The sequence below is a fragment of the Etheostoma cragini genome, chromosome 8 (genome assembly GCF_013103735.1).
Source record: "Etheostoma cragini isolate CJK2018 chromosome 8, CSU_Ecrag_1.0, whole genome shotgun sequence".
NCBI lineage: Eukaryota > Metazoa > Chordata > Actinopteri > Perciformes > Percidae > Etheostoma > Etheostoma cragini.
Genome location: NC_048414.1, coordinates 2,000,799 through 2,028,745, shown reverse-complemented (window position 1 = coordinate 2,028,745; position 27,947 = coordinate 2,000,799). Strand labels below are relative to the sequence as shown.

General features: G+C 42.9%; 1 protein-coding gene across 5 annotated transcripts in view; it reads left to right on the top strand.

Annotated features, from left to right (window-relative positions):
• Nucleotides 1–27,947, top strand: part of ptprz1a (protein tyrosine phosphatase receptor type Z1a) — a 105,285-nt gene that overhangs the window by 9,449 nt on the left and 67,889 nt on the right. For all 5 annotated transcript variants that reach the window (XM_034880217.1, XM_034880216.1, XM_034880218.1 and 2 more), the window contains exon 2: nucleotides 27,266–27,328. In XM_034880217.1, coding sequence (XP_034736108.1) covers nucleotides 27,266–27,328 — 63 coding nt within the window. The remainder of the gene's footprint in view (nucleotides 1–27,265; nucleotides 27,329–27,947) is intronic.

Genomic DNA, 27,947 nt, shown 5'->3' with positions numbered 1-27,947 from the left:
GTGTAAGAGGGCAGATTGAGGAGAGGGGAGGGGGGGTGGGGCGGGGGGGACGCATTTAAGTGTGACGCATGATGGCACTGCGATTTGTCCCAGTGGCAGTTGCGGTGAGGAGGAGAGGACGCCGTCATACTGTGAAGCTGGAGCAGAAGTGTGGGAGCGCAGTGTTAGGGTGGGTGGGGGTGTCACACACACACACACACACACACACACACATACACACACATTCCAGCTGGAGGCCTAACAGAGCAATGGAGTGCAGGTTAAGCAGTCTCAGTCTTCGTTAACACCCCCAGGCCTCGCTACGCCCCGCCCCCCCCAATTTCACCGTGTGTCCCCCATCACTGTTCTCAGGCCTCCATTCCCTACATCACTGTAACAAAAAACAACAAAAAACAGCTGTCCTAACAAGTTGTTTGGTCTCCAATTAAGCAGGTGGATTGTTGAAAGTGGAACTGGGGAGTACTTTGTTGTTCAACCAAATACCTGAGACTTAGTTCCAATAACTAAATGATGTCATCTTTAAAAAAATGTGATTTTGAGAAATTCAAACATGTATTAATATGTAACCAAAACGCAAGCAGCTGTGCAAGAATTTTATATTCAGTTTAAAAGTGATACTATAGAGCTGGGCAAAATGTCAATATTAGTTCAATATCGTATCAATATGAGACTAGAAATCGTCATCGTAATATCCCAAATATGCGACATAAGTGTCTTTTCCTGGTTTTAAAGGCTGCATTACAGGAAATTGATATCGTAACTTATGTTGTAACTGTACTATTATTTACCTTTTCCCCACTTAGACGTTATGTCCACATTACTCAGGATTATTTATCTAAAATGTAAGTGTGAAGATATTTTGTGAAAGCACCAGTTGTTAACCTATAACATTGCTGCAATATCAATATCAAGGTATTTGGTCATAAATATCCTGATATCTGATTTAAGTCCTATTGCCTAGCCCTAAGTGATTCCACTTATGATTTCAACCGGGGGGGTTGAGATCTCCTTTAAGCATGTCAAACACTAAATTTACTGCATTTATGTTAATTTTTTCTGCAACAAGATTGTGCATTTTCTGCATCAAGTTAGGGTGCAAATGTCTATTTATGTAAAGGACATTATTATTAGATATTGTGGGGATATTAGATATTGATTATTTGGATGGGGGGGGGGGGGGGTTGCCAGAGGCTTTACAGGTTATTGAGTCTCACATTTCCGTCAGAATGAGGCTGACGCTGCACTCAAAACCAAAAGTGACGCCTGTTTTTCTAAAAAAGAGAATTATCCTGGATGTCTTGGATCCGTTTACACACGTTTCCGGCACGACTTGCGTGGCATATTTTGAAATTATACCTTAAAAGGAAGTTCTCTGGGTTTAAACAGTTTTTTTTGAATCAGCAGGACTTTGTAGAGGAGTGTAAGACTTTTAGACGTTGGGTTTGAGATTCCTTTCTTTTTTTTTTGGCAGTGCTTTTTCTCAGGGCCAGATCTCTTTTCTTTCTTTCTTTCTTTTGGTTTCTTACTCTTTAGTCTTCTTTAACAGTTTTTCCCTGTCCAGCTCCTTTTCCCTCTCTTTCTTTCCTCAGCTTTTAATCTCTCATTTTCTTTCCTGCTTTTCACCACTTCTGTGTGCTGCCGAACATCTTCAGTCACCCTATTGTCCCACATTTCTCCCCTTTTGGAGCCTCTTGCCTTCATCCTTCTACTGTCTGTTCCCCCTCCTCTTCCTCCTCCTCTTCCCCGCTTTAACGTTTTTTTTTTTAATCCTCCTCATTTGTCTACTCTCTCGTTTCTGGGGGGGGGACTGAGGGATGAGGGGTAACAGGGTGTTATTTTTTATTTATTTTTTGTGGTTAGCCAACCATGTTGTCTCTGCTGGCGTCCGCCTGGTGCTCTGCCACCACCGGCACCCACCCCTCCTCTTCCTCCTCCTCTTCCTCGGTGCCCACTGCCGCTCTGGACACTGTAATGGATGACAGGGCAGATCCGGGTGGCCTACCGCGTCTCTAAAAAAAGTGTGTGGGGGGGGGGAAGCACTCGCACCGGGGGCCCATTGCAGCGGAGAACAAGCGGAGCCCCTGTAGAGTAGCTGGTGAAGAGCCATTTCATTTGCCCTCCACTTTCCTCCCTCGTTTTCTCCACTCATCAGCTGCCTGCGAGTGTGTGGTCTGTCTGTCCGAGCCTGCATGTTCGATGGCCCTCGTCTCTCCAACCGCTGAATGAGAACCCCTCCCCCCCAAAAAAAACGGGACGCAGAAAAAGGCCAGCGATAAAAGGCCCGCATGGAGGACGCGGGCGGGTCAGAGTCCAACCCCCTCATTCACTGGCTGGTGAAGGGGATCTAAGCAGGTGGACGTGGAGACGCTTGACGCAGATGTTGGCGTGCACAAAGGGATTTGATGGGCCTCGACAAGGCTCTTCAAGTATTTACAGAACATTTACATTTACATTTCAGGCATTAGTCTGATCCTCTTATCCAGATCAGCCTCCATTGAGTGCAGCAGGAGAAGGAGCTTAAATTCCTCGACCATCGACATTACAAGCTAACAGCAGCGGGGAGTCGAGGTGGACGGCACCGTGTCGGGACCCCAGAGGCTCCAGAGAAGCAACACACGGAGGAGAATAAAGTGGAACGGGGTCACGGATATGTTGGGTGTTTCAGCAATGTAAAACATCGGACTAACAAGGCAGCTTCACACAGCATGAGGGGGTTTATAGTTGGGCTGCTCGAATATGGAAAACAATCTGCATGCTTACTCGTTGACTTCTGGACAGATGTTGCAATTATTAGAATTTCAGTTATTAACTTAAACAGTGGGAAAAGTTAAATAAATCAACAGTAAATAAAACACATACAACTGGGAAATTTGCCTCAATACTTTTCCTTTTTTAAAACTTTATTTTTTTCATTCAGAACAGAAGGGAAAATAAGAGCTTACTTGCAAAACGTGATGAGCTGAAATATTGTTTTTCTTGATTATTCTGTTTTTGTGATCATTGGGAGCCAAAATCATAATCACGATGACGTTTTGATCAATTGCAAACCCCTAGTTTATAGCCACATCGGCGATATGGAGAAAATTTGATATGACAACATTTTTGACCATATACGTTGATATTGACATTGCGACTATATTGTATCGTTGACTACTGGCGCTCTCACAAAATCTTTTACAATGAAATTTACATAAATAATCATCAAAAATGTGGTTTCAGGTGTAATTATTAAAGAGAAAAATGTTGTTTTTCCCCAGTTGTATACTGACTCTGTTTACATGCATGCACAAAAGAGTGTGGTGTTTAAATAAATCTACAATTCTTCAAACAATGTTGAGTTGGTACGTGCTCGTTATTATCAATTTAGACAAGATAATTGTTTGTCGTGATATCTCGATGTAGGATTTCATTGCGATGTGATTCCATCGAAAGATGATAAATTATCATATTCAATTATTGCCCAGACTTAACTCATAACACATTGTCACAATGTAAGTTGGATGTGTTTGCTATTTACACATCCTGTAGACACAAAGCAACAGGACAGTGCGATGGTAGTCATGTTTGGATTCACCTGATAAGTGCATCGGGTTCGTAGGATACGTACGAATATCCTACAGCGTCAGGGCAGCGTGAGGTGGAACATTTAAGCATGTACAGTATGTTTTCAACTATTTCCTCCATTCTAAGGATCTTCCACAGAAGGCTTAGTTAGAGGCAACCCGATCCCACAGCTGAGAATAGATCAGTGTGTGCATCTATTAGAAGTGTCTTACAAATAAGGACTGGTTTGAAGGTAGCACTGTATCACAGAAAAAGATAAAACTGACATGTGTGAGGACAAGATATGTGTGAGGACAAGAAGCAAATTATAAAAGAGGAGTTATTCTGATGTTCAGAGAGACGCTTTGGTTACACACTCGGTTATCTTCCTTGTTCGGTAACTGAATAAAGCCATTATCATTATATGATTAAACCATTTAATCTGGATTTATTGGACTCGTCGTGTGTGCGGTCTCCTCCATCATCGCCGGTCATGATTCCCATATGTCGGGCACGTTGGTTTCAGCGTCCGTTGTACGTTAAGCCAAAAAAAGGTGAGCTTCATGCAACAACAGTTAACCCTTGTGTTGTCCTCCTGTGTTAAAAAAGCGACAAATAATTGACATTTTTGTCCCTTTTTCAGACTTTTTTTTTTGTTTTCACTAACACCACCTTACTAGTTTCACTACTTTTTGGAATTCATGGTCAATAACCCTCATTTATATAGAATTATACCTAATATTTGAGTTAAAAAAGCAGACATTATGAATTATTTTAGTTAATAGTTGAGATCAGAGGAACGTATAGATGAGTTTAATCAGGGATGAAAGGGATAAATTGTATTTGCAAAGAGCGTTGTAAGGAATCCAATCCATATTTGATAATTTGGTTGAAATATAGACTTTTTTTTTAAAGGGGTCTAATTGGACCCGAGGACAACAGGAGGGTTAAGTTTAGACACCAAAACGACTAGTTAAGATCAGAAAAAAGATTGAGGTTTGGGTTAAAGGAGCACGCCACCGTCTGTTGAACTAGTGCTTCTCACGGTCTCCCCTACCTGTAGATAAGGGGGCCAACGCAGTTTTTGTCTCAGTGCATGCATTGTTTTAGTCCGGCAGCGCCATCGCTAGTTAGCTTAGCAGAGTGAATGAAATCCTATGTTACTGGTTAGCATGTTGTGAGAAAAGTGAGTCAACAAAACAATACCAGCAACCTAATTACTTCTTGTGGCCTGCATATTCACAACAAGTACACATAGAAATGTATATTAAGACTGAGACTAAGACTGATTTGGGACTATTTTGGGTGGAAGCACACCCAAAGTACTGTCCCGAGTGTATTTCTCCACTCTGCTGCAAAACCTTTAAGGACTTTTCTGTTATCCACTGGAGAAAAAAATAATGCTTTATTAAAACTGCTGAGGGGTGGAGTCTGGGTCATCAGAGTAAAAAATACATTTGTAGTGATTTAAGTTCACTTTTTTAATGGAAAATAATGTAACTATGGAGCAGTTTCTGAGGACTTGCCTTTGACCTAAAGTCGTAGATTCAGGTCTGAGGTTATCTGAAGCCTCTGCAGAGGGGTCCCCCCCTTAGGGTCCGAGGAAGATACGTCCTCCTCCTCCTCCCACTTCTGTTCGGACTAGTTCTGAAGCCTCAGGTTGTATTGACACACCTGAGCTGTCCAACAAAGATGGGAAGAATTTGGGAGAAAATAAAACATACTGTAGCTTCTGCACTTCCTCCATTAGAGGCGTGTGAAAGCTGTAAAAGGTTAAGCCAGCCGGACGATTACAGCAGTTAAATCTAATGAGAAGCAGCTATGGACGGTGTCGCCCAGTCACTGCATGCAGCTGAGAGTGTTTCGGTGTGAAACCAAAGCTGAAAACTGCCAGATGTGCCAGATGTTCCAACCCACAGGTCAGAACAGGGATGTGTTTCCTAGTCACGTGTCATTGTTGCTCCACTCCAGATAAGTGGACGATCAATTCATTTTATAGTAAAAAAGAAAAAATCCAGTCAGCCAGAGTTTGCACCCCAAAAACACAAAAGTCTAAGATCAAACATTACTGTCCTGCTTACACGCTCTTCCTGCAAGTGGACTTATTTATGGGTCAAGCATCAATATAACATCTCCAGGGCTATATAACTCCTTGGGTGGCAGTTTCACGAGGCACAAAACACATAAAAAACAATAAGACAGTTAAAAAAGACAATTACAACCTACGTACAACAAACATGAAATCCCTAAGAAGTCACGCCGTTGTTTGTGCCGAGGTCGGTGCAAGAGAAAAATAGTGGGTTCGTAAAATGTGACGTGTCCATCGTCAGGGAAGCAGCGTGTGTCCCCAGGTGTCGGAGACGTATGCTGCACGATTTAAAGGACGTTTAAAGCCTTTAGTGTCTCCAGAGACAGCTGCTGTGGGAAGTCGGATGAAGGTCCTCAAGTGATGTCACTTGAGTCAGTGTCGGTTGAACACCGCAAGTTTAAGAAATGGAAAATATGTGGAGGTGTGGAGCCGGAGATCATCAACAGAAAGCTAGCAAGTTATAAATCATGGATACTTTTAAACAATTGATCATGAGTAAAGATATCATCATCATCATCATCATCATCATCATCATCATCATCATCATCCAGTATTTGGACATGGGTTGGATTTAAGCTGCTGCAACGGACCTGTGATCATGTCGTACCACGGAGCCTTTCATCAGCCTGGCAAAAGTGGTGTGTGTGTGTGTGTGTGTGTGTGTGTATTGTGCTTTCATTTTGCACGTTATTACGTTTTCATTTGAAGTATCTGTGATTGCCCTTAAGGAAAGAAACCCACTAAGCTTTTTCTTTGTTAAAGTCTCTGCAAATAGTATACATTATAGTATATAATTACAGTTTTTGCACAATCAAAACCACTAAAAAAACAACCTTAGGGTCTATGTAACCTGTTGTGAAATGGTTCTTTTATAATTTATATATCGCAGTATGGATTTTAGGCCATATCGCTTATCCCTATCAGACATCTGTGAATTTTATTTTATGTTTGATGTTCCACCAACAAACCCGTAAACATAGTAACTACATTAGGTCTACAACTAATTTATCAGACCGGGCCATAAGTGTCAGGATAGAGAGGATGTAGATCAGTGGTTTCCAAGACAACGTCCTCAAATGTCTTGTTTTGTCCTCAAGTCAAAGATATTCAAGCTGCTGTCCAAGAGGAGAGAAGAAACTAGAATATACTCACGTTTAACAAGCTGACTCAGACAAAATGACTCAAACCAATGAATCAATTATCCAAATAGTTGGCGGTTAATTCGATAGGTGACAACTAACCGATCCATCCATCTGAGACTCCTGCAGAGAGAAAACGGGTTTTATAATGACGAGGAGAAGCATCTGCCGTCGTTAGTGTACATTACTGACGGGGTAATCCAGCACAAGTGGGTCAAGGTTGAAGAAGGACAAAGTGTAAAAATCCATAATTTCCTCAGTGTGTCGTCCCTGACCCCCCCGCTGCGAATTTCAATTAGGTCATTCCTCAAAATAGTCATGCATCCCCGAGGCGCTGTCACAAAGTGTCCTCCTGCTAATGAGCCGGTGATTGTGCTGATGATATAGACGGAGAAGGGTGGATTCACGCAGGTGGAAAAGCAATTAGCGCGTCTGGCAGAAGACCTGCGACACCCGCAGGGCGACTCCTGCTGACGATGTAGCGCCGACATCATCTGGAGGCGGGACATCCTGCAGAGAGAGAGAGAGGGAGGGACAGAGGGAGGGAGAGGGAGAAGGTGAGGGAGGGAGAAAGAGAAGGAGAGGGAGAAGGTGAGGGAGGGAGAGAGAGAGAGAGAGAGAGAGAGAGAGGGAGAGAGAGAAGGAGAGGGAGGGAGAGAGAGAGAGAGAGAGAGAGGGAGAGAGAGAGAGAGTACAGGTGCAGGGTGATCTGGACACAGGGCTCAAACTTATTTTTTTAGGAGAAACTTTGAACCACAGCCGTATTGATTAATTGGTCTAATTGATTAATTTCAAATTGAATTTTCTAAATGATGGTACACATAAAAAAATAAACACTGCATATCAGGACAGAGTTGAAGTCTTCAGACTTTGAGGGGGCGGGGGAACGCGGTGGTCCTCCCTGCTCTGCTGCTGATGCGGTAAAAACTCAACGTGTTGACAGTGAAGCGCCATGCAGAGAGCAAAGCATGCTGGGAAGGAGAGAGCGGCGATGCTCGGCCGAGGCCGACCGCGTCCTGCTGGACCGTGAACACAACTCATTCAGCCCAGAGTAGCAGAGACAATGAATCCAGGGATTTCCAGTCACAGAAGGTGTAAAAGACGTGGGGATCTTCAGTCTGTCTGTAGGGAAGTGGAACATGTGGTTCACACTCAGTCACAGACAGACATGATGTCTGTTCTCATGAACCGTTTGCTCAAAAAGCTACGAAACGTTAAGCACTGTAAATCATCAGCGCTCAAAGGTTGTCGTTATTTTGCTCTATTCACCACATTGACATTCTTTTCTTAAACTTAAAGGGCAACTAGGCAGTTTTTTTTAGCTTAATTCACCTGAAGTGAACAGCCATGGAGTCATTGGATTGGTTATATTACTTTTTTCTGGTTGAATGGTGGTCGTCTCCTCCCCCCCTCTTTTTTAAAATAACTTTTTTTTTCATGACTTTGATTCTCATTTAATTTTTTCGAGCCAACTGCATGATAAATGCTGTGTTTACAGGCTCGCAATGTGCTATGGGTGCCAACATAAATAAAAATATGTTTGATACTGCCGATTTGTTTTGTCCCAGTCCAAAAAATCGTCCAATCTTTGGCGGTCAAATCAGCGAACAGAGGAAGTGGCTGAGGACAATGACGTTGTTCTGCGATGGCGGCGGAGAAAGATGCGAGCGAAGCCGTTTGGTCTGTTGTTCCATCGCTGACGAATATCCACGCGTTAAAGCCCGAGCAAAAACCATCTTTGCTGAGTGTTGTTGGAGGCCATGGGGCCATGGGGGGTTCGGGAAAAGTTTGATTTTCCAGCTCGCTCTGTTAGTGGTGAAGAAGTTGGCTAAGGCTAATACTAGCGATGCTAAGCCGACGTCACAACCAAATGTTAATGCTAATGCACCAGAGTCTGGTGGGACCGTGCTAATGGACCAGAGTCTGGTAGGATCGGGCTAATGCACCAGAGTTTGGTAAGACCTGGCTAAGGGACCAGAGTCTTGTAGGATCGGGCTAATGCACCAGAGTCTAGTAGGACCGGGCGAATGGCCCAGAGTCTGGTAGGACCGGGCTAATGGACCAGAGTCTGGTAGGACCGGGCTAATGGACCAGAGTCTGGTAGGACCAGGCTAATGCACCAGAGTTTGGTAAGACCCGGCTAAGGGACCAGAGTCTTGTAGGACCGGGCTAATGGACCAGAGTCTGGTAGGACCGGGCTAATGGACCAGAGTCTGGTAGGACCGGGCTAATGGACCAGAGTCTGGTAGGACCGAGCTAATGTACCAGAGTCTGGTAGGACCGGGCTAATGGACCAGAGTCTGGTAGGACCGGGCTAATGGACCAGAGTCTGGTAGGACCGGGCTAATGGACCAGAGTCTGGTAGGACCAGGCTAGTTAAATAGGTCTGAACTGCCAGTATCTGTGGAGATTTGTTCTGTGTTTACTGGCCGTTTCCCCCAGTTGGCAGCTTAGAAATCCTACATGACTTGAATGCAGCATTAGCTCTCAAATTCATAAATAATCTTTCAACTCGACGCATGTTCGTACAGACATCTTTTAGAACTTCCCTCTTATTTTAAGCCTGAGCTTAAGGTTAAATCAAGAGTAAATCAGTTCGTGAAATGTTTATAATTTAAGTAGTCTTTATACACACACACACACACACACAACCACACGCACACACACACACACACACTTCCTCTCTGATTGTCCTTGCTGTGGGATACAGCGTTGGCACTCTCTTCCATCCATTCAGCTCCAGTGTTTAATTAAGTCGTTTTCCTGTTAGAGAAGCTTTTTTCTGGGCCTCTGACAAACTGTTTCGTCACCGTGTGTGTACGGTTAGATTAGAAACACGTTTGCTAGAACCAAAAAAAAAAACAAAAAAAAAACGTCTCCGCTTGGAACAGACGCTTCATACATTTAGGGAGAATCTGGGTGAAGAAGGAAAACCCGCTGCTTCTTCCCCGGGGATTTAGGTATTCAGCATAGTAGCCTTAGGGGCTCACAGGCCTTTGCAACAAGAGGACAAGTGTTGGACCCTAAATCAATCATCTTATGTATGGTGGACTTTTTGGGCCATCAACTTTCATCAGACTCAGATGGACTGGTCCGTCTGTAAAGTTGGAAAATACTCCCTAGTGTCGATGGCCCACAGGCGAATCAACCCAAGAGGCAATGTGCCTTCCCTAGAGCAGTGGTTCCCAAACTTTTTCAGCTCAAGACCCAAAAGAAAAATTCGGTGTCTCCCCGGTACCCAAATTTACAAATATGAAGTATATTTATTCCATTATAGAAGTAAACAAAAACAGAAAAGGTCTCTATTCTCCTTCTTGTGTGTCTGTCCCATCCCATCATCCCTCAGTACCAACACCAAATTTCCTTTAAATAATGCTGACTTAAATTTAATGAGATGCATGTGGTTGGTTGAAGATATCAACCAGCTGATCTATTCCAGGTTCGGTTTTTGAAAGTGCCATTCTGAGCTCACGCTGAGCATTTAGTCTGTTTCTGTATTTGTTTTTCAGGTATGCTAGAGTCGAAAAGCCAGAGATTGACATGCATTTTACTCTGCCAATTGGCGCCCCAGTAAAACGGGTCTGCGACCCATTTTGGGTCCCGACCCTAAGTTTGGGAGACATTGCCCTAGGGGATTGTGATTGGTTCAAAGAAATGCCAATATACCAGAGCACGTAGACCGCTAAATCAGCTGGGGCAGTGTGGACGGAGCATCAAGACCTCTGTGGCCATAAGGCATGTTATTTAAAAAAAAAATATATATGGTCAACCTGAGGGGGCACAGTGGCCAAGCCCCTTATGGCCCCTATGAAACTCCTGCCCTGCTACAGATAATTAGTCTCCTTGCCCGACACTTATCACTTCACTTTTCATATTTAGCTCACTTCTTTCTACCTCCACACCTCCAGATTGTTTTCATTTTCATACTTCATTCAACCGACGCTGACTCTAGTGACTTGAGGACATTTATCCGACTTCACACAGCTCCCTCTGTAAAGACCAAAGGTTTTATACTACCCTTAAAACATGTGCAGAACAACTCCCCTAACACCTGGAAACCCACTTTGATATGTAAAGGTTTCTCTTTAGGATTGGGAACGTTGTCTTCCTGCGCCAGAGTCAGGAAAAAAATTGAATTGAAGTGGGATAAGATGGACACAGACAGGTACAGGTTGTTTGCAAAATAACAACTCCGAAATTGACATATTCCTCAACTGAAAATTGCACCAACGTGACAGATATGACTCTTGTGACTGATTGATTGGTTGGAGCAAGAGTCAAAACCTGGTCCTTGTTTAGCTAGGAGCACACAGATAAATCAGACCAGAGTCTAAACCAACACGGGGCTGCGAAGTGTTTGGCTGCAGTCCAGAGAGGCTGATGGAAACCTGACTGTCAGATCCATTATTCATCTGCTCTCCCCCGGGTCAGACACACACACACACACACACACACACACACACACACACACACACACACACACACAAAGCTGGCACAGAGCTGTTCAGTCTTATCACAGTTCAGTGAGGGGAAGCTAGTGTTGGAAGATGTTAACCAGGTTCAATACAACGCAGTTAAAAGTTAAAACCACAACCACACACAGAAGTGAGTGTGTTGACTGACGGTAGAGGGCCAAGTTCAACCTGTTAGATTCACAATGTCAAACCTGTGAAGTGTTCACTTCATACAATGTCATGGTAACTTTTAAGAAAGGTCACCAAATGCTGCGGTGCAGACGAAACTGAAAGACAAACAAAATCAAAAGCAGCCACCCAAAGCGCCTAGACAAAACAAAACTAATTACCTTATTCAATTAAATTAAAATAAGCAGAAATATGTCAAGAAACCCAACAAAAAAACTAAAATCAATCATCCTTTTTCCCACAAATTGTCATGTAATTCCAGCATTAGTTGGCATTAACTGCAAACTCTAAGTACCAAAGCAACTAGTAGCGTTATATACATTAGATAGTATTAGAAAACTGTGACAGTTTTAAAGTTTCTTTTATTTTTTATTTTAACACAATCTTTTTCAACACAATTGATTACAACATCCTAATTGAATTGAAAGGCTTGAGAAAAAGGGTAGGACATTCTGGCTTAGCACTTTCCAAGATCATATCCTAAACAATTTAAAAACAAACAAAAGAAAACCCTTATCTTCTCTTTGGACTTTTACGTTTTGGCTAGTTGATATCATATGTGGGATCCCACAGGGGTCAATACTGGGTCCACTGCTGTTTAGTTTGAGGCCTATATTTTAACTCTAGGCCACAGAGAAAACAACATACCTTATCATAATTAGGTTGATGACATACACTTATACTATCATTGTTCCTTGGAGACCTGAAGCCTGCTTCATCACTGGTTGAACGCTGTTGACCTTGATATTGAACATTACAAAATCTTTTTTATCTTAAAGATAAATTCAGAACAAGAGGCCTCTTGTCTCAGGCTCACACAGAAAACACGTGCATGCATTTATCTCTTGTTGGTCAGACCACTGCAACGCTTTCCTTACTGGTCTGTTGAAAAAGACGGAGTTGACTACAACTAAAAGAGTGTTTGCTTTCCATGACACGTCTCTCAGAGTTTATGTGGATTAATAAGTGTATGTGTTGTAGGATGCAGGAGTAGTGGACATTAGCGCTAAATAAAGAAAATTAAGACCTTCAGGTTCTCTTTGAGACAAAGTTGATGTACTTTTTTAGCAAAGCGGAAAGATACTGAGGGTCAGATTTCCCCAAAAAGCAGGTTTGGTCGACTGCAGACGTTTCAGCTTAGATCATGTTGTTAAATCAAACAACCGTCATTTTCATTCTAATCTTGGATTTTGTTAACAACTATTCTCATCTCTTAGGTTCTATATGAATACACTCAAACCCCCCAACTTAGTTGTCCTAAATATTCGTGCGTTTTTTCTGAAATATAAATAGTTGTGGTAGATGCTCATGGGTCATATTTCCATTAAAGTTGAGTCTGTTTTCCTGCCTTCATTCCTGGCGTCCACATGTGACATGTACTCATCCTCTCAGCAGCTCTGCTTCTTTCATGTTTCCTCCTCCTTTTAGGGCTGATGGACTCAGCCTGTAGATAATCCACAGCTTTTATTCTTTGCCATTTATAGTTAAAAGGGAAAGATGAGAGCGGCTGATCGATGAGCAGAACTTCAACCCAGAGGCTGATGAGTTTAGTTTTCCACTGTGTTGACACTCCCGGAAGCACTCTGGAGTGATTATTTTTTTTTAGGTAGAACAGACTTTTTATTTGTTTTAATGCCTGCAGCTCTGTGACGAGGTGCTTTGATATCCTGTTGGTGGTCTCGTAGTGGATTTCTGAGTTTATATAGAGGTTCTGCTGTGTGTAAATCCAGCACAAGCACTTGGATGAATCCCTCTGCTGCCTGAGCCTCACAAAGGTCAAACTCCCCCCAATACAGATTCAAAGATAGTTTGGAAATGTTGTTTTTGCTGCACTTGAATCAAAATAGTTTTTTCTTAAAAGCTTAAAAGAGGGTTTTAAGCTTTAGAGACAGACCTGTGGTCTTCAATGGTCTTTGTTTCTGCCCAACCAGACCATATAGACAGTGCATAAAGATGAAAAGCCTCCACCAAATGTCCCGGATACGGGCACCCCCATCTTGTAACTTGGCAGAATCTGCGCAGAAGTGATCTGGCATTGGATCCGCGGTATCAAAGGTGTGCATGGAAATGGATTAGTTAAGGTAGGGGAAAGATTTTGGTCCAGTTAAATGAAACATTGACTGAGTAGGAAACAGCCATCCACACCTACACTACCTTCTTCATAGGACATTTTTGTTCACAGGGATGATTCTTCTTTTGCTTCTGAAGGAAAATGAAAGCTCACATGGGCCAATCTGGCATCTTGCCCCTAATGACCTCATAAGGGGCAAGACGCAAGATGGCTTTCATGTGATACAGACGAAGATCAATTCTGGATTTTGTGAAATGATATTGGATCATCCAAAAAGAAAATCAATTTGAATGGGATTTTTTTTTTAAACCCAGCCTTCATATCTGCAGGACATGTCAAGTCCCTGCAAGCGTATTTCATTTCATAGAAATGTGAAAATAAACCAGCAAATTGGCTGACAACCTGTGTGTGTGTGTGTGTGTGTGTGAATGTGTGCTTAAAGTGCCAAACCACACCATCATGGGGCCACCAGGTTGGTCCTTTAAATAAAACACAAGCCCAGACTGTCCACAGATTAACCTGCCGTACCCTCCTAGTCTAAGTGGTTGGTAGTACTCAAACCACCCCCACCTTCCTCAGACCATTGGCCCCTTGGCATCAGAAGAGGGGCAGGGATTCGGGGGGAGGGTTGTGACACATTCTGGCGTGGGCACCAGTTCTCACCCCCACAGCCTGTGGACGTCCCGGCTCTCCCAGGGCTCGGCTAATCCTCTTATTCAGCGTCCGGCTGGAGGCTGCGGGGCTCCCACAGACCGGAGCGCAGAGCCGGCCACTCTCTGCTGAATAAACACACTGACACAGTTGTGGTCTCTTTCTCTGGGTACAGACGCTGAGCAAGAGCTCTCCATAGAATCTATTCTACTCATTCACTCTTTTCCAGAAGAACATAAGCATGTTGCCCCCGCTCTCTGTCCTCAACCCGAATAATGCCCCCCCGGTCTCCTGCGCCATCACCCTCCCATCTTAACTTCCTTTTTCCATTTGTCTTAAATCTCCCTTCTTTCTCCGGCTCTTCTTGCTCCTGATTTTGCTTCCTTAACAGATTTTTTTCCCATTCCTTTACAGTCACAGGAGTTTTTCCCTTTTTAAAACAACAGACCCTTGGCCATTTTGCACCCCGTGCACACTAAATCTACCTAGTTAAGTTCAGGAAAAGATTGTGTTTTGGGTTGAAATCGCCCGCTGAACGTTAGTTAAGTCTTTTTCAAATGGGACTCAACGTCCTGGGCTTGTTTGACCCATCCACCCTCAAGACACCATGTGCAGAACGGCCGCCATCTTTGACACCTAGCTACGGCAACATCACTTGGACAAAGTGCGAAACTCAATACTTTCAGCCAGAAAATTCGTTTTTGTTACTCGGGGGTGTTTAAATCCAAACCCTGATCTTTTTTTTCTAAACTTAACTTTTATATACAGTATATATGATATTTTCTGGCCTAAACTCAACTGCCACAGCCCCTGAAAGCCCCGTTGTCTGGTGGTGCCTGTACCCGGCTCACAGTCAAGTGTGTCAGTATGAAAGCGTAAAACTCCACATAGGGAGGTTGGTTGGTTGAGGTGGTGGATGGGTACAACACAGGACTTTCACCCAGGAGACCCGGGATCGGGTTCCACGTGTCACATTTCCTAAACTCAACCGTCGCTTTCTTCTTTTGCTAAACGAAACTGTCCCGTTCTTGTCCAACGTGCCATGGAAACGTAAGCCCACACACAACCTTTTTCTTAACCTAACTGCGTCAAAAGCGATGCCGATAGTCCTGACCAAGCGTGTTTTAGATATGACACTAAAGTAGACTTTTAGTATCAGTAACAATGTAATTGGCATCGAAAGCTCTGTAGCGGCTTAAAGCCACAACCAACTGCCCATGAAAAATAACAGGAAAATAATATACATTTTACGTATCGCATCGATCGGTGACTATGGTTTGTCCAAGTGGTGTTGCCATAGCTAGCTGTCAAAGATGGTGGCCGTCGTTTCTTGACACTGCCTCCTTGCATTGACATTTTCTTATAATTCATCACATTACTTTCTGCTTTGCTCCCAACATAAGTACTACGCCCATGAGGTGGAGCCGCCACTATAAACTTAATATAGGTTGTAATTGCTGATTGAAAAATGACTTATGGGAGCTTTTTTCAGGGAGGACAGTCTCAACTAAACAGAAGTTAAAGGTTAAGAGCTGACTGACAACGTTATAGAATAAGTAGATCCTCAGTGTCATGTTGCTCACTCTGTCCACAAATTTCATTCAGTGGTTGTAAAGCACACTGAGGGATTCATTTTTTTTAACATTTCCTGTCTAACACAGTACTGTGTGAAAGACGCAGCAGCTGCTTTCTTTTTAGTTTTCGAGACAAAAGGTCTCCGGCCCAGCTCAGGTGTCAGCTATGGTCACAGACGCAGTGTGGTCTGTAACTGAAACCTGCAGCGGACATCGATGGGTACATGTCGGATGAGTTGCGTCTGTCCTGCAACAAAGAGAGGATCGGACACGCGGTGAGGAAGTGATGGAGTGAAACTGTCAGAGTCGCTGTGGTCTTAAGTTACATTGGTGCCTTTTGTTAATGCAAGAACACCTAGAAGAGATTGAATTTGACCCAATTCTTTTCTTAACCCACATATTACAAATCTCTGAAATGGCTCAGAGATCTAAATTTTCTCCAGAGATTTGACCCATGTCTATAAACGTTGAATTCTTTTTTTTTTTTACAAAATATAAAGCATATAACAATAAAAAGAAGGAGGTACGACTGAAAAACACAAAACAGAAATAGTCAAAGTCCAATGATCCAATTTTAATTAAAGATATTAACTGTCTCATGAACAACTAAGACTTTATTATAAAGGGAGCTCTCTTCCTATTTAGGTGGATAAAATGGATTTTTACGTTATCATAAGGCAATGTGATCTGCATACTAAGCTCACTTAGCCTGAGAAGCCAGACCCACGTCAAGATGTTGGTTCTGGGAACTCACCAATGGCAGGGCTCGATCCGAGGAGCGGGATAAACGGTTGTCTTTCAAATTCTCTCTGCACGCAATAGGATAGCTCTACAACCAATCAGAGCAACGCTGGTTGATAGATTAAACACATCTTCCTTTTTGAAGAAGGAGTTCAGAGCTTAAGTCCAAGTCTTCCAGAGTCGCGGCCAAAGACGATTCAAAAGAAATCTTCTTTGTATTCAAGTAGCAGAGAATTCACGCTGAAGCCCGCCCATCGCCTCTATACAGGATGTGATTGGCCTGACCAGAATTAGGTTTTTCCAGCTCACAAGACAACAGAGAGTTGCTTGACTGACCTTAGTTATGAATTACGTTCCTTAAAGCTCACAGGCTTCCTCTGTTAAATTTGCCACACACCGCCACTGAAGTCAAGTCCAGTTTATTACACAGACTAATTGAAAATACAGTTCTCCATGACCCACGGTGCAATGCGGACACATACAACAAGTACACTTTAAAGGATAAGTAATATACAAAGTAACTTAAAATTTTTAAATGTATCTTTTTTTTAATCTCATTATCTACAGTATCTTAAGCTGTGCCACTCGAGTGTGAAGGAGAAAAAAGAGCTAAGATGATAATTTTGTTGATGCTAAGCACTAAAACTACACCTGACTGAACACACACACACACTCTATATTCTACAGGTATTCCTCGTAAACTTGACACACACACCCATCCATGAACGGAGTGCAAACAGTCTGTAATGGAGGCTTGCTGATGTACTGTTTAGGGAGCAGACAGGTGTTTCATGTCAGAGCTGTTGTTTACACCGTGACAGAGACGGCGCTCCCAGCTTCCTGCCTGTCCTGACCCAGCTGACTGCTGCAAGGTCACACAGAGAGGAACCGGAGGAGGGAGCCCTACCTGACTGCACATCAATCTTTATGTCAACAAGCATGTGCCTCGCAGTTTTTAGTGATCACAATTTCATTTTGGATGCTTTTATATAGACCTTACTGGTCCCCTAATACTGTATCTGAAGTCTCTTTTATATAGACCTTAGTGGTCCCCTTACACTGTATCTGAAGTCTCTTTCCCAGAATTCAGCCTTGTTGCAGAATTAAAGCCACTAGAGCCAGTCCCACAATGAGCTTTTTCTGAGTGAGCAATATTGCAATGAGCAATAAAGGCTGCAATGTTTTTTTGTATATTTGTTGCAATGAAGTTGCGGGGGAGACAGAGAAAATTGCAAAAAAAGGTAAAGGAAACTTGTTGTGGGGCGAATAAAACTACTCTGGGCTTAGTTTTCCTAGTAACCAAAAGGGCTCAAGATGCGGCAAATGTTGGTATAATATGAAAATGGCTGGTGGATTTAAGACCAAATAACAATTTATTATGAATCACATTTTTTATGTCTGTCAGTGGCTTGCTGATCTTTACATTGATATTTAGTTTCCTATCCTGTGCTGGGACACACATTCATTCAGTTTGATGAAGGACTTTTTAAGATAAGATAAGACAATTTGTTTATTAGTCCCCAGTGGGGAAATTACTGCACTACACTCTGTGTACACACTTTTGTTAGTACTCACACACAGACCTGAAATACACACACATGCTCAGGACCTATACATGCACTATATATGGAGAGATGTCAGAGTGGGGGGGCTGCCAGCTGAACCAGCGCCCTGAGCGGTTGGGGGAGGTACGGTGCCTTGCTCAAGGGCACCTGGCAGTGCCCAGGAGGTGAACCGGCATCTCTCCAGCCACCAATCCACGCTCCCAACTTTTTGGGTCCATACGGGGATTTGAACCAGTGACCCGCCGACTTTAACTTTTGGACTTTAACTCATCATTGACTTTAACTCATCATTGACTTATAATAACGAGCTTTGCTGTCCTGTTTAAGTCATCCTGTAGGTCTCATCTCCAGTTTTCCTGCATCCATGGTGTGTGTGTGTGTGTGTGTGTGTGTGTGTCTGTGTGTGTCTGTGTCGCGGGGGTAACTCCGCAGCCCCGCCCGACGTCAGAGTAAAAATCATTACAGCTTACATTGATGTTAAAGTGTATCCAGTTTGGCTGGACGGTCTGAAATGTGTTGCACATTTTTTTTTGGTTTTGTTGGTAAATGTTAATGTCCAAGTCACACACGTCTCATTAATCAAGGAAATCAATTAGGCGACGTCAACCTGTTCTCACTATACCGCTCAGTCATTGGCTCCCAGAGTCACATACTGGTACAGAGTCTGGCCCATGGGACTGCTGGGATTGGTTGAAGTAACGGGAAACTCCTGTTATCGGTCAAATTTGCGAAAAAAGTTGCAGTGATTTGTCAAAATTGCGAGTTGCACCAAAGTCCCGGTGATTGGTTGATTGGTTGATTGCGACACCTCGACATTGCAATATCACGGAGGGACTGAACAGTAGGCTACTGAATCGTGTGAGAGTTTGTTTGAAGTCCACATAGCAGCCCCTCAGTGGCTTTAACTTTTAAAGCTTAGCCATTATGACCATAAATAGTCCTAAAAGTAGGAGTTGAGATATTAGTCTCTGGTCCAAAGTGTTGGACAGACGGAGAGGAAACAAAAACGACGTAAAAACATCCTCATCGCATGAAAGCTGTTTCTTGTTACTTTAACTTCTCACCTCTGACCATTTTAAAAGTAGGGGCTGAGTGTTGGAGGTCGGTGATTAAGTGAAAGCGGCAGAGTGAATAATGCCACAAGACCCAGAAACATCAGGACAAGAGAAACAATGTCACTTCTTCCTAATTGTTTCCTTGATGCTGCCTTTAGAAGGAAACGGCCGGCCACAGCTGAAATGTGTTGCCGTAAATCACATTCATTCATGTATGGTCAAACAGTGATTCATGGGAGAGGGGAGTTCCACTTTGTTGCTCTCGGTCACTCTTTTTAATCCTCAGAAGATTTCAGTGTAGAGTCCTCCTCTCTGCTGGATGTCAATCATGTTTCTACATTTCACCTCTCTTTAGATTCCGGAATTAAACTTTCTAAACTTTGACTGAAATAAAACTCAGAGGAGAACTTAGAAGAACAAGACAAGAGCTTTGTTTTCTTATTTCAGAGATCACATTCTGGGAATTTAGTCTTTCCTCTGGGTCTCACAGGCAGATGTAGGGTACCCCCCCCCCCCCCCCACCAACAATCAGAAGTTGAAAGATCTGGTTCTTTCCAGGTAAATCAGTTAAAGGTCGCATGGCATGAACATGTCACTTTATGAGGTTTTTAACATTGATATGCGCTCCCCCAGCCTGCCTACAGTCCCCCAGTGGCTAGAAATGGCAACAGGTGTTAAAATGAAAGCTCAGATGGGCCGATCTGGAATGTGGAATAAAGACTAGATCATCTTTGCCATTTGACGCTTTTGGGAAACAATGTTCTGAAATGTTGGCAATGGCAATTTATTTATACACTACCTTGCAATACACATAAACTCAAAGGACTTCACATTAAAAGACAAAATATTTAAAATATAACCGTAAAATGAGTTTATTAAGTTTATTGTGATATGCACCTCAGTACTTAGTACCACAGCAATGAAGTAGCATTTAAAAACTATAAAAACATCCAGAATATCCAAGCACAGTAGACACAGTATAACAGGTATTTGAATCATCATGGCACATGATTCTGTTTTTTTCAAATTGCAAATATTTATGAATAAAGGACATTTGATTTTAAACCGCTGCTAGTTGTATCCATTAGCAACCATTTCAGTGTCTGTCTCTGTCAATTGCTTTGCTGTTGTCTCAGACAGACAAACACACACACACACACACACACAGACACACACATAGACATAGTGTATGCAGTGGTTATGCCACATGACTTTCATGTGGGAGACCCGGATTCAATTTCCAAAACAATATCTCACCAGCTAGCGCTAAAAAGGCATTTAACCACGTTATGATCATTTATTATTCCGAACGTTTTTTGGTTGTCCGTATCTTCTGCAGACTTTCAGTTATTAAAACCATTCAACTTTTAAAATCTAGCTCTAGCTCCTTATGGTGTATTGGTGTTATTCAACTTAATTAAAACCATTCCTTCTTTTTTCAACTATTCTTACTACTTCAACATCTTCTTACCGATTTAAGCTATTTATCCATTTTAGCTTGAGAATTTCAATTTCTTTTTTTCTTTTTTTTTTGCACCATTTTGGACATTATTGTTGTTATTCAACTTAATTAAAACCATTCCTATATGTTCAACTATTCTTACAACTTTTACTAATTTAAGATATTTAGCCAGGTTAGCTTTAGCAGTTCAGCTATTCAGCATTTCAGCGGTAAAGGAGTTGGCTAAGTCTAATGCTAGCAATGCTAAACCGACATCACAACCAAACGTCAGTGATCGGTTATGGCAGATCTAGAGTGGCTCTGGGCAGATCCAATAGTTTTAAACTTCAACAGAGTACCCGCCTTCAAGGAAGTTAACAATGATCAATGGAGGGTGGCCAGACTCTCTGGACTAATGACATAGACCATAGTCTGGTAGGACCAGGCTAATGTACCAGGGTCTGGTAGGACAGGCTCTTGGACCAGAGTCTGGTAGGACCAGGCTAATGTACCAGGGTCTGGTAGGACAGGCTTATGAACCAGAGTCTGGCAGGACCAGGCTAATGGACCAGAGTCTGGTAAGACTAGGCTAATGGACCGCAGTCTGGTAGAACCAGGCTAATGGACCAGAGTCTGGTAGGACCAGAGTCTGGTAAGACTAGGCTAATGGACCAGAGTCTGGTAAGACTAGGCTAATGGACCAGAGTCTGGTAGGACCAGGCTGACGGACCTGTTTTGGTACCGTACTGAACATGCTCATATATGATGTAATCTACCTCCAGTAGCGGCCATATTGTGTTATTTTTTATTTGGAAAATAATAATTGAACCATGTAGAAAGTAGTTCCATCTTCTCCCTCTGAAGTAAAATCCACCCTACAGAAAATTTTAAAGCCCAATCTGAGCCCAACTTTCAAAGTGATTGTGATCTCCTATTACTCATAAACACTTAATCTAATGATACAGCTCTTCTGGTTTTAGACCAGTCCGATTACTGGCAGCCTGCTTCACAAGGGAACTTGGCCTCCTGCTTGAAGGTGCTGCCCTGCGAGTGACCTCTTCCCTCTGCAGACCGTCAAACATGTAATCCTGGATTAGACCCTGCTATCATCCAGAGCTCAGAGGGACTAAACACCACACAGCAGGAGACCTCATCTCCTAATTTACTGCCCACTAATGCCGAACCCACCACAAACAGGTCGGGTCATGAAATTTAATTTTGGAAAGGAGGCTCTGAGTTCTTTGAGAGGGATTTCTTGCTTGAAGGTTTGTAACACCGACTAAAATTTGACTCATGTAGAAGATTTAAGATATTTGAGTTGAAGTCTGAGAACAAGGACTTGAAGGTTCAAAAACAGCTTCCTCCGCACTGCTGTGGGACTATTGAACAATGAAACCCACTAACACGGACCAGTCAATCTGACTAGCTAGTCTCGTTTTGTTTAAAAATAATCGAACGTCAACAAGGAGTAACGTCACCACACATCCCTTAGAGCACCTTATGAAGTATTACTCCCGAGACACGAACATGCGTTTCCTTGGGGAAAGTCTGAAACTTTTCCCCTTTAACTTCTTCTGGGACACCATCTATGCTCCCCCAGCATGAAAGCCCTGTGTTTTAGGACCCAACCGTCCACCACGACCTCCTTTCTACGCGGATCATCACCCTCTTTCACAGCAGCAGTTCATACAGCAATAAATACGTGGAATACATACAAATTACAGTTCTGACGATGGACATGGAGGAGTTTTCTTACAGGATTCAATCTGCTTTTGGCCTTCCACCAGGTTTTGGGGACATGGCTGCAGGGATTTGCTCCCATTCAGCCACACCAGCATCAATAAGGTCTGGCTTTTAGTCAGTGTTCCAGTTCATCCTAAAGGTGTTGGATTGGGTGTTGGCTTGGGTGGGGAGGGGGGAGGGGGGAGGGGGTGGGTATTGTCATGTTGAAACAGGAAAGAAACGGACAAACTGTTGATAGCTGGAAGACAAAGTGTCCAAAACGTCAATTCAAAATTCACGCTGTAGCATTAAAGGATCTGTCTTTTATTTGATTTTATATTTTAGCTAGGTAACTGATTTTACACATACTAGCCAGTGTACAGGTCTCAGGGAGTTCTACTGCATTTGTGAACAAATTGAATAATGTATTTTGTGGCTCTGGAGGAAGCTATTTGAAGAAAAGGCTACAGTGACTGCCCTCTTCCCCCTTTTCACCATCTCTATTGACAGTTCGTCAAATGCTTAAATGCAGAGTTGTAAGCTGGAAATCAGGCCTACCAGCTAACATTTAGGGATTTTCACTTCTCGAACTACAGTGTCCGCAGTCAAGTTTATTGTTATGGGTAACGTGGGCGGCAGGTTTTTGTCAAGGCAGAAGAACGGTGGGATGATGGTATTTCTAGTTCTGCTGCATCAATTTTGATCCTTATGGTTTTAAACTGTCCATTTAGAGTCTGACAGTGTAATAGAAGGGCAAAGATTAATCAGTGAAGTACTCTTTTAAGATTTCTCTTAATTGGAACAAAGGGACTTGGACTAAACTTGGCAGTTTCTCATATTAAAAAAAAGGTGGTTGTAAATTTGAAAAAAAAACAACGTATACCCTTAGGTAGAGCTAACAGCCATTATGATGTGATGCCTGAAGAAAGAAAGAGATGAAAAGTCCAGTGCATGTTGCTAGAACGTAATCCAACCAATTCCTGCACAGGACCCTAAAACATAAGGGTTTATGAGTAAGAAACCTATTGTAATCAAATATAACTGCATGTTTTCCCCCTTGGAGAACATTCCATCAATGAATTCCCAACATTTTTCTCAGTATTGTGACTGCTTGTAAAAACAAACCTCATCACGTCACCTTAGACCCTCTCCATGTCATGTGACCTCGGCTCTTTGTTTCTCATTTGGGGCCTCGGCACTCTGTTATGGTAATGAGGTGTTGTTCTCCAGCGGCCCCTCGGGGCGTCGTCTCCATTTCATTAACGTGACAGATGCATGGACAGCCGCTTGGGTTAATGACTCGCCACCTGACTTCACGGCGCAGGATCTAATTATGTACCCTACTGAGTCGGAGGGAACCAAGTCAGTCAGCAAAGGTTGAGAGGAAAGGTTGTAAGGTAGGAAGGTTAATGAGGGAGCTGTGTGCTGATGACAAGGCATCACTGTCGTAGATTGTGCGGAAATATGTAGATTGTGCGGAAATATGGCCGCAGTGTCTGTGACTTTTGGCTGATTGCTTGCCAAAGCTTTGTTGTTTGGTCATTTTGAGCCAAAATGTCTTAATATAGTCAAGAAGCCCATATAGTGTGGTTGGTTGGTACACATGATAGGGCAGGTAAATGCGCCCCTAAAGATCCCCTTCTGTGGGGCACCCTTGTGACTTATGGGTTAAGGCTCTGACCAGAAACCCCGGCGTCCCTGATTCCAGGCCAGCTGGGGCCAAACATTCTCATTATCAACTTGTCAAATACTGGTCACTGGACGCTTGGTCAGGACCATGGATGTATAACAAGAACTGGATAGAGTGTTCGAGGTTGAGCCTCCGTTCATTCTTATGACCGCTGTTCGGTGACGCCGTCAAGCCAAGAATTACCCAGATGATCGGTGCCCCTTGGCGTACTTTTTCATTGTGAAGTGTAAAACCACTCAGTTATGGTTATGAAGCGATCGTGGGTGGGGTTAAAAGATGTACGTTTAAGTGAAAGTGAAGTGAGATCCGGTTTCTGAATGTTGTCTGCCTTCAGTCTCCGGGAGAGCTGTTCAACATCTGCACGGCTTCCTACGTCACTAGCCGAGACGAGGGAGCTGAGTGTAGTATATGCTAGCGCTACTATGCTAGCTTGTGTTCAATGGCAAAACACTGGTACAACAGACACTAGTTACACCATAACCTCCAAAAGAATTACTTCTTGTCCCTGTTGTGCCGGTATTCCACAAGTGTCCCTCGTTTAGAAGAAGTCTCCCAGCTGATCCTGCTTTGTACTGAGCAAACCTGGAGAAAGAGTTATCTAGCTGATGTGATCTTACTGAGCTACTGAGCATGTGCAGCTCCCAACAAAGATAGAAGTGAGATGCCTCACTCTAGACATAAAACAGACCTCAACACACAGGGTGAAAACAGGATCTGCAGCAATGTGCACAACAAACATTTGGTGTTTTTAGAAATTGAAACCATCAAAACCTATTCTGGTACAACCTCAAAATACAATTATGAACCTTAAAATTAGCATAATCTGGGTGCTTTAAAAAGGTGATTGATTTGTCTGAAGAAATAATTCCTCAGGCCTTAGTAAATAAAAACATGGCAAACGAGGTCACTTGTGTAGTTGTTTCACTGGAACAGAGCCTCTGGCTGTTTCCAGCTGCTGGATAGTTGTAACGTATGCGTCACTGTTTTGGTTTTGTTTGGCAGCCGCTCAATGAAACCTCAGAGATGACCTGATGTCGGGCAGTAAAGGAAATCCAACCAGTAGTAACACAGTGACAGCTAAACTATTAAACCCATTAAGGACCAACCTACTAATAAACCTGTCAGTTCTGGAATTTAAGAGCTCTGTAAACCTTGTTCAACCTTTCAGGGCACCAAAGCTGTAATCTGTAGAGTCAACTTTAACTGAGATGTATTTCATGACTGTTGAGCGAATATAACCTGTATTCAGGGTGCAATTTGTGAAAAAACCAGAGGGTGGGGGCACATTTTTTGATCATGCACAACATAATAAAACATGCAAGAATTAACACCCCCTTGCCACACCAACATGGATATAGTGCCGCTCCAGTCATTGATTTCATTCATTCAATCCTCTTGGCCTCCTTGGGAGCATAGGGCGTCCACCATGGATCCTCACCTCACTCTCCTCTGCGCTAAGGTCTTGTCTTCTAGCCAGGAGGTCCCCGTCTTGGTCAGTTCATCAAGTGTGGACAGCTTCCAGTTGGATTTAGGTCTCCCTTGCTTCCTGTTGCCTCGGGAAACATAGTCCAGAGCCTGTCTTGCTATGTTCCTCGGATCCTTCCTGTATGAGCGATTCATCCCCACTTGTTGATTTCAATGTGGATTTTCATGATTAAATATGCACTTTGATATTCAATGGCAAACACAGCAATTTCATGTCTGAGAGCGAAGTTCACTTTGCAGTGAAAACTACAATTTCCCCCAGGAAACACTTGTTTGTTCCTCTGGAACTTTTCTGGCTCAACACCACTACCATGGACCCTGAAAGGACCGTCATCTGGCGGGACTTTACCTGGCTCACAGTCCCCTGTTGGCGGCTAAAAAACTTGTGCTGTTTGCCAGAGCCGCTGCTCTAATTTTGTCGTTATATGGCAGTATAGTCCGTTTACATTACGGCGTAAGTAGCGCTTAGTTTAATACTTCTTAGGTCTATAATATTCAATTCCATTCAAATTCATATACATAGCGCCAAATCCCAAGAACAGTTATCTCACAGCGCTTTTCATAAAGAGCAGGTCTAGACCGTACTCTGGGATGTTATCTACAGAAACCCAACAATTCCCACCAAGAGCAAGCACTAGGCCACAGAGGCAAGGAAACACTTCCTTTTAAGAGGCAGAAACCTCGAGCAAAACCATGGCTTGGGGGGAGGGGCATCTGCCAGAAATGTACAGAGACAGAGAAGAGACAGACAGGCTGAGACAGAGAGAGACATGGGGAATTGTAGCCGAGGGTGTCGAGCAGGAACATAAAGGCAGCAGGTGACTCCAACCACAGATCCAGACTCCACAGCTCCAGTGATGGGAGGAGAAAGGAAAGGGGCGAGAGAGCACAAGACTACGGGGGGCGAGAGAGCACAAGACTCTGGGAAAGGGAAGAAGTTGAGTTAGTAACATGAATTTATGGGATGATAATACATATGGTCTATTGGTGAAGTAGAATTGATCACTTTGAGGGGCCGACATTTTGGCCCCACAGGGGATACAAATCCTTCAGCAGAGGCAGGGATGTGTAGATTAGAAAGGGGGAAATCCCTCGCGTCCCCCCGGCAAATCACACCCTGTCTGCATTTGTTTTTGTATTGCTAAAGAATAGCTTTTTATTGACTTTGGAAGTACACTTTAAAAAAAATTACAAGTTGCACAAAATAAGGCTGCAAGACTGGTTCTTGGTTGTTCTTCGAGAACTAGGGTTGCAGAGATGCATGAACGTCTTGCTTGGTTGGAGGTCAAGCATAGACTATCTGTTAATATGTTGGTATATTATCATGGAATTATTAATACTGGGATTCCTAAATTTCTTTATGATAATATAACTTATTGCTCAGATATGCATTCACATTATACAAGAGGGGTGAATAGTCAACAGATTACTTTACCACTACCTAAATCTGACTGTTGTTTGTGAATTTATATATAATATATTTGTGAGTAATTTTGGTTGTATTTATTGTCTTTCGGATGTATTGTTTGGACCCCAGGAAGATTAGCTGTCGTCTCGGCGTCAGCTAATGGGGATCCTTTGAAATAAACAAAATAAACAAACTTTACAATTTATTCGTGGAAAACGAACACTTCATAGCGACACCGACAGATGACATTTTAAATATAAGATGTTGTACTTGCAGCAGTAAATGGGGTTGATTCAGCAGAAATTTAGATTTAAATAATTTGGAGAAATTATTGAAGCAGAAATTTGGATTTAAATATACAGACGGCATACGCTATGACAGATAATCTGCCATCAATGCACCATAGAAATGATTTTAATTACTGTCTTTTTCTCTCTCTCTCTTGCAGCTGGAGGTTATGCATACAGGAACCAACGCAAGTTCTCAGAAGACATCGACTGGTCGTACGCAGGTGAGTCACGCCCATCTTCACACCTAGGGCAGTAAAACGCTCTGCCAGCTACACACTACTCACTCTGTGTGTACTTCACCTGCGTGTTTACAAGACTGCAACAATATTCTGTAGGGCTGGCCGATGGGGAGTAAATCAAATATAACAATATTCTTGACCAAATACCTTGATGTTGATATTGCGGCAATATTCTAGAGTTGACACATTGGTCCTTCAACAAAATATCTATAAATAGTATAAAGGGAATTTGGCACTCTTATATTTCGTCACCTTAACTACTGCCACAAGAGGGCGAAGCCACTATAAATGTGAATATAGGAACAAACAACTTATGTGGGTGGTTGTCAGGTAAAGACAGTCCCCTAAAAACGCTCTGCCAGCCACACGTCTTCCCCTGTAGGTAGTTCACCTGCATGCTTACAAGACTGGATAAATCTCCTGTGAGTCATCAGGTCAGGAGGTTTCAGTGACTTACTGTAGCTGTGTTTATCTTGATGCTGTTCTGAGTGACACTTTGCTTTTTTTTCACTGGTATGAACGTTGGATTGTCTCACTGTCTTGTTTCTTTTCTTTTGACCTTTCTGCTACATTCTACATTCTGAAATAAAACTCTACAGCC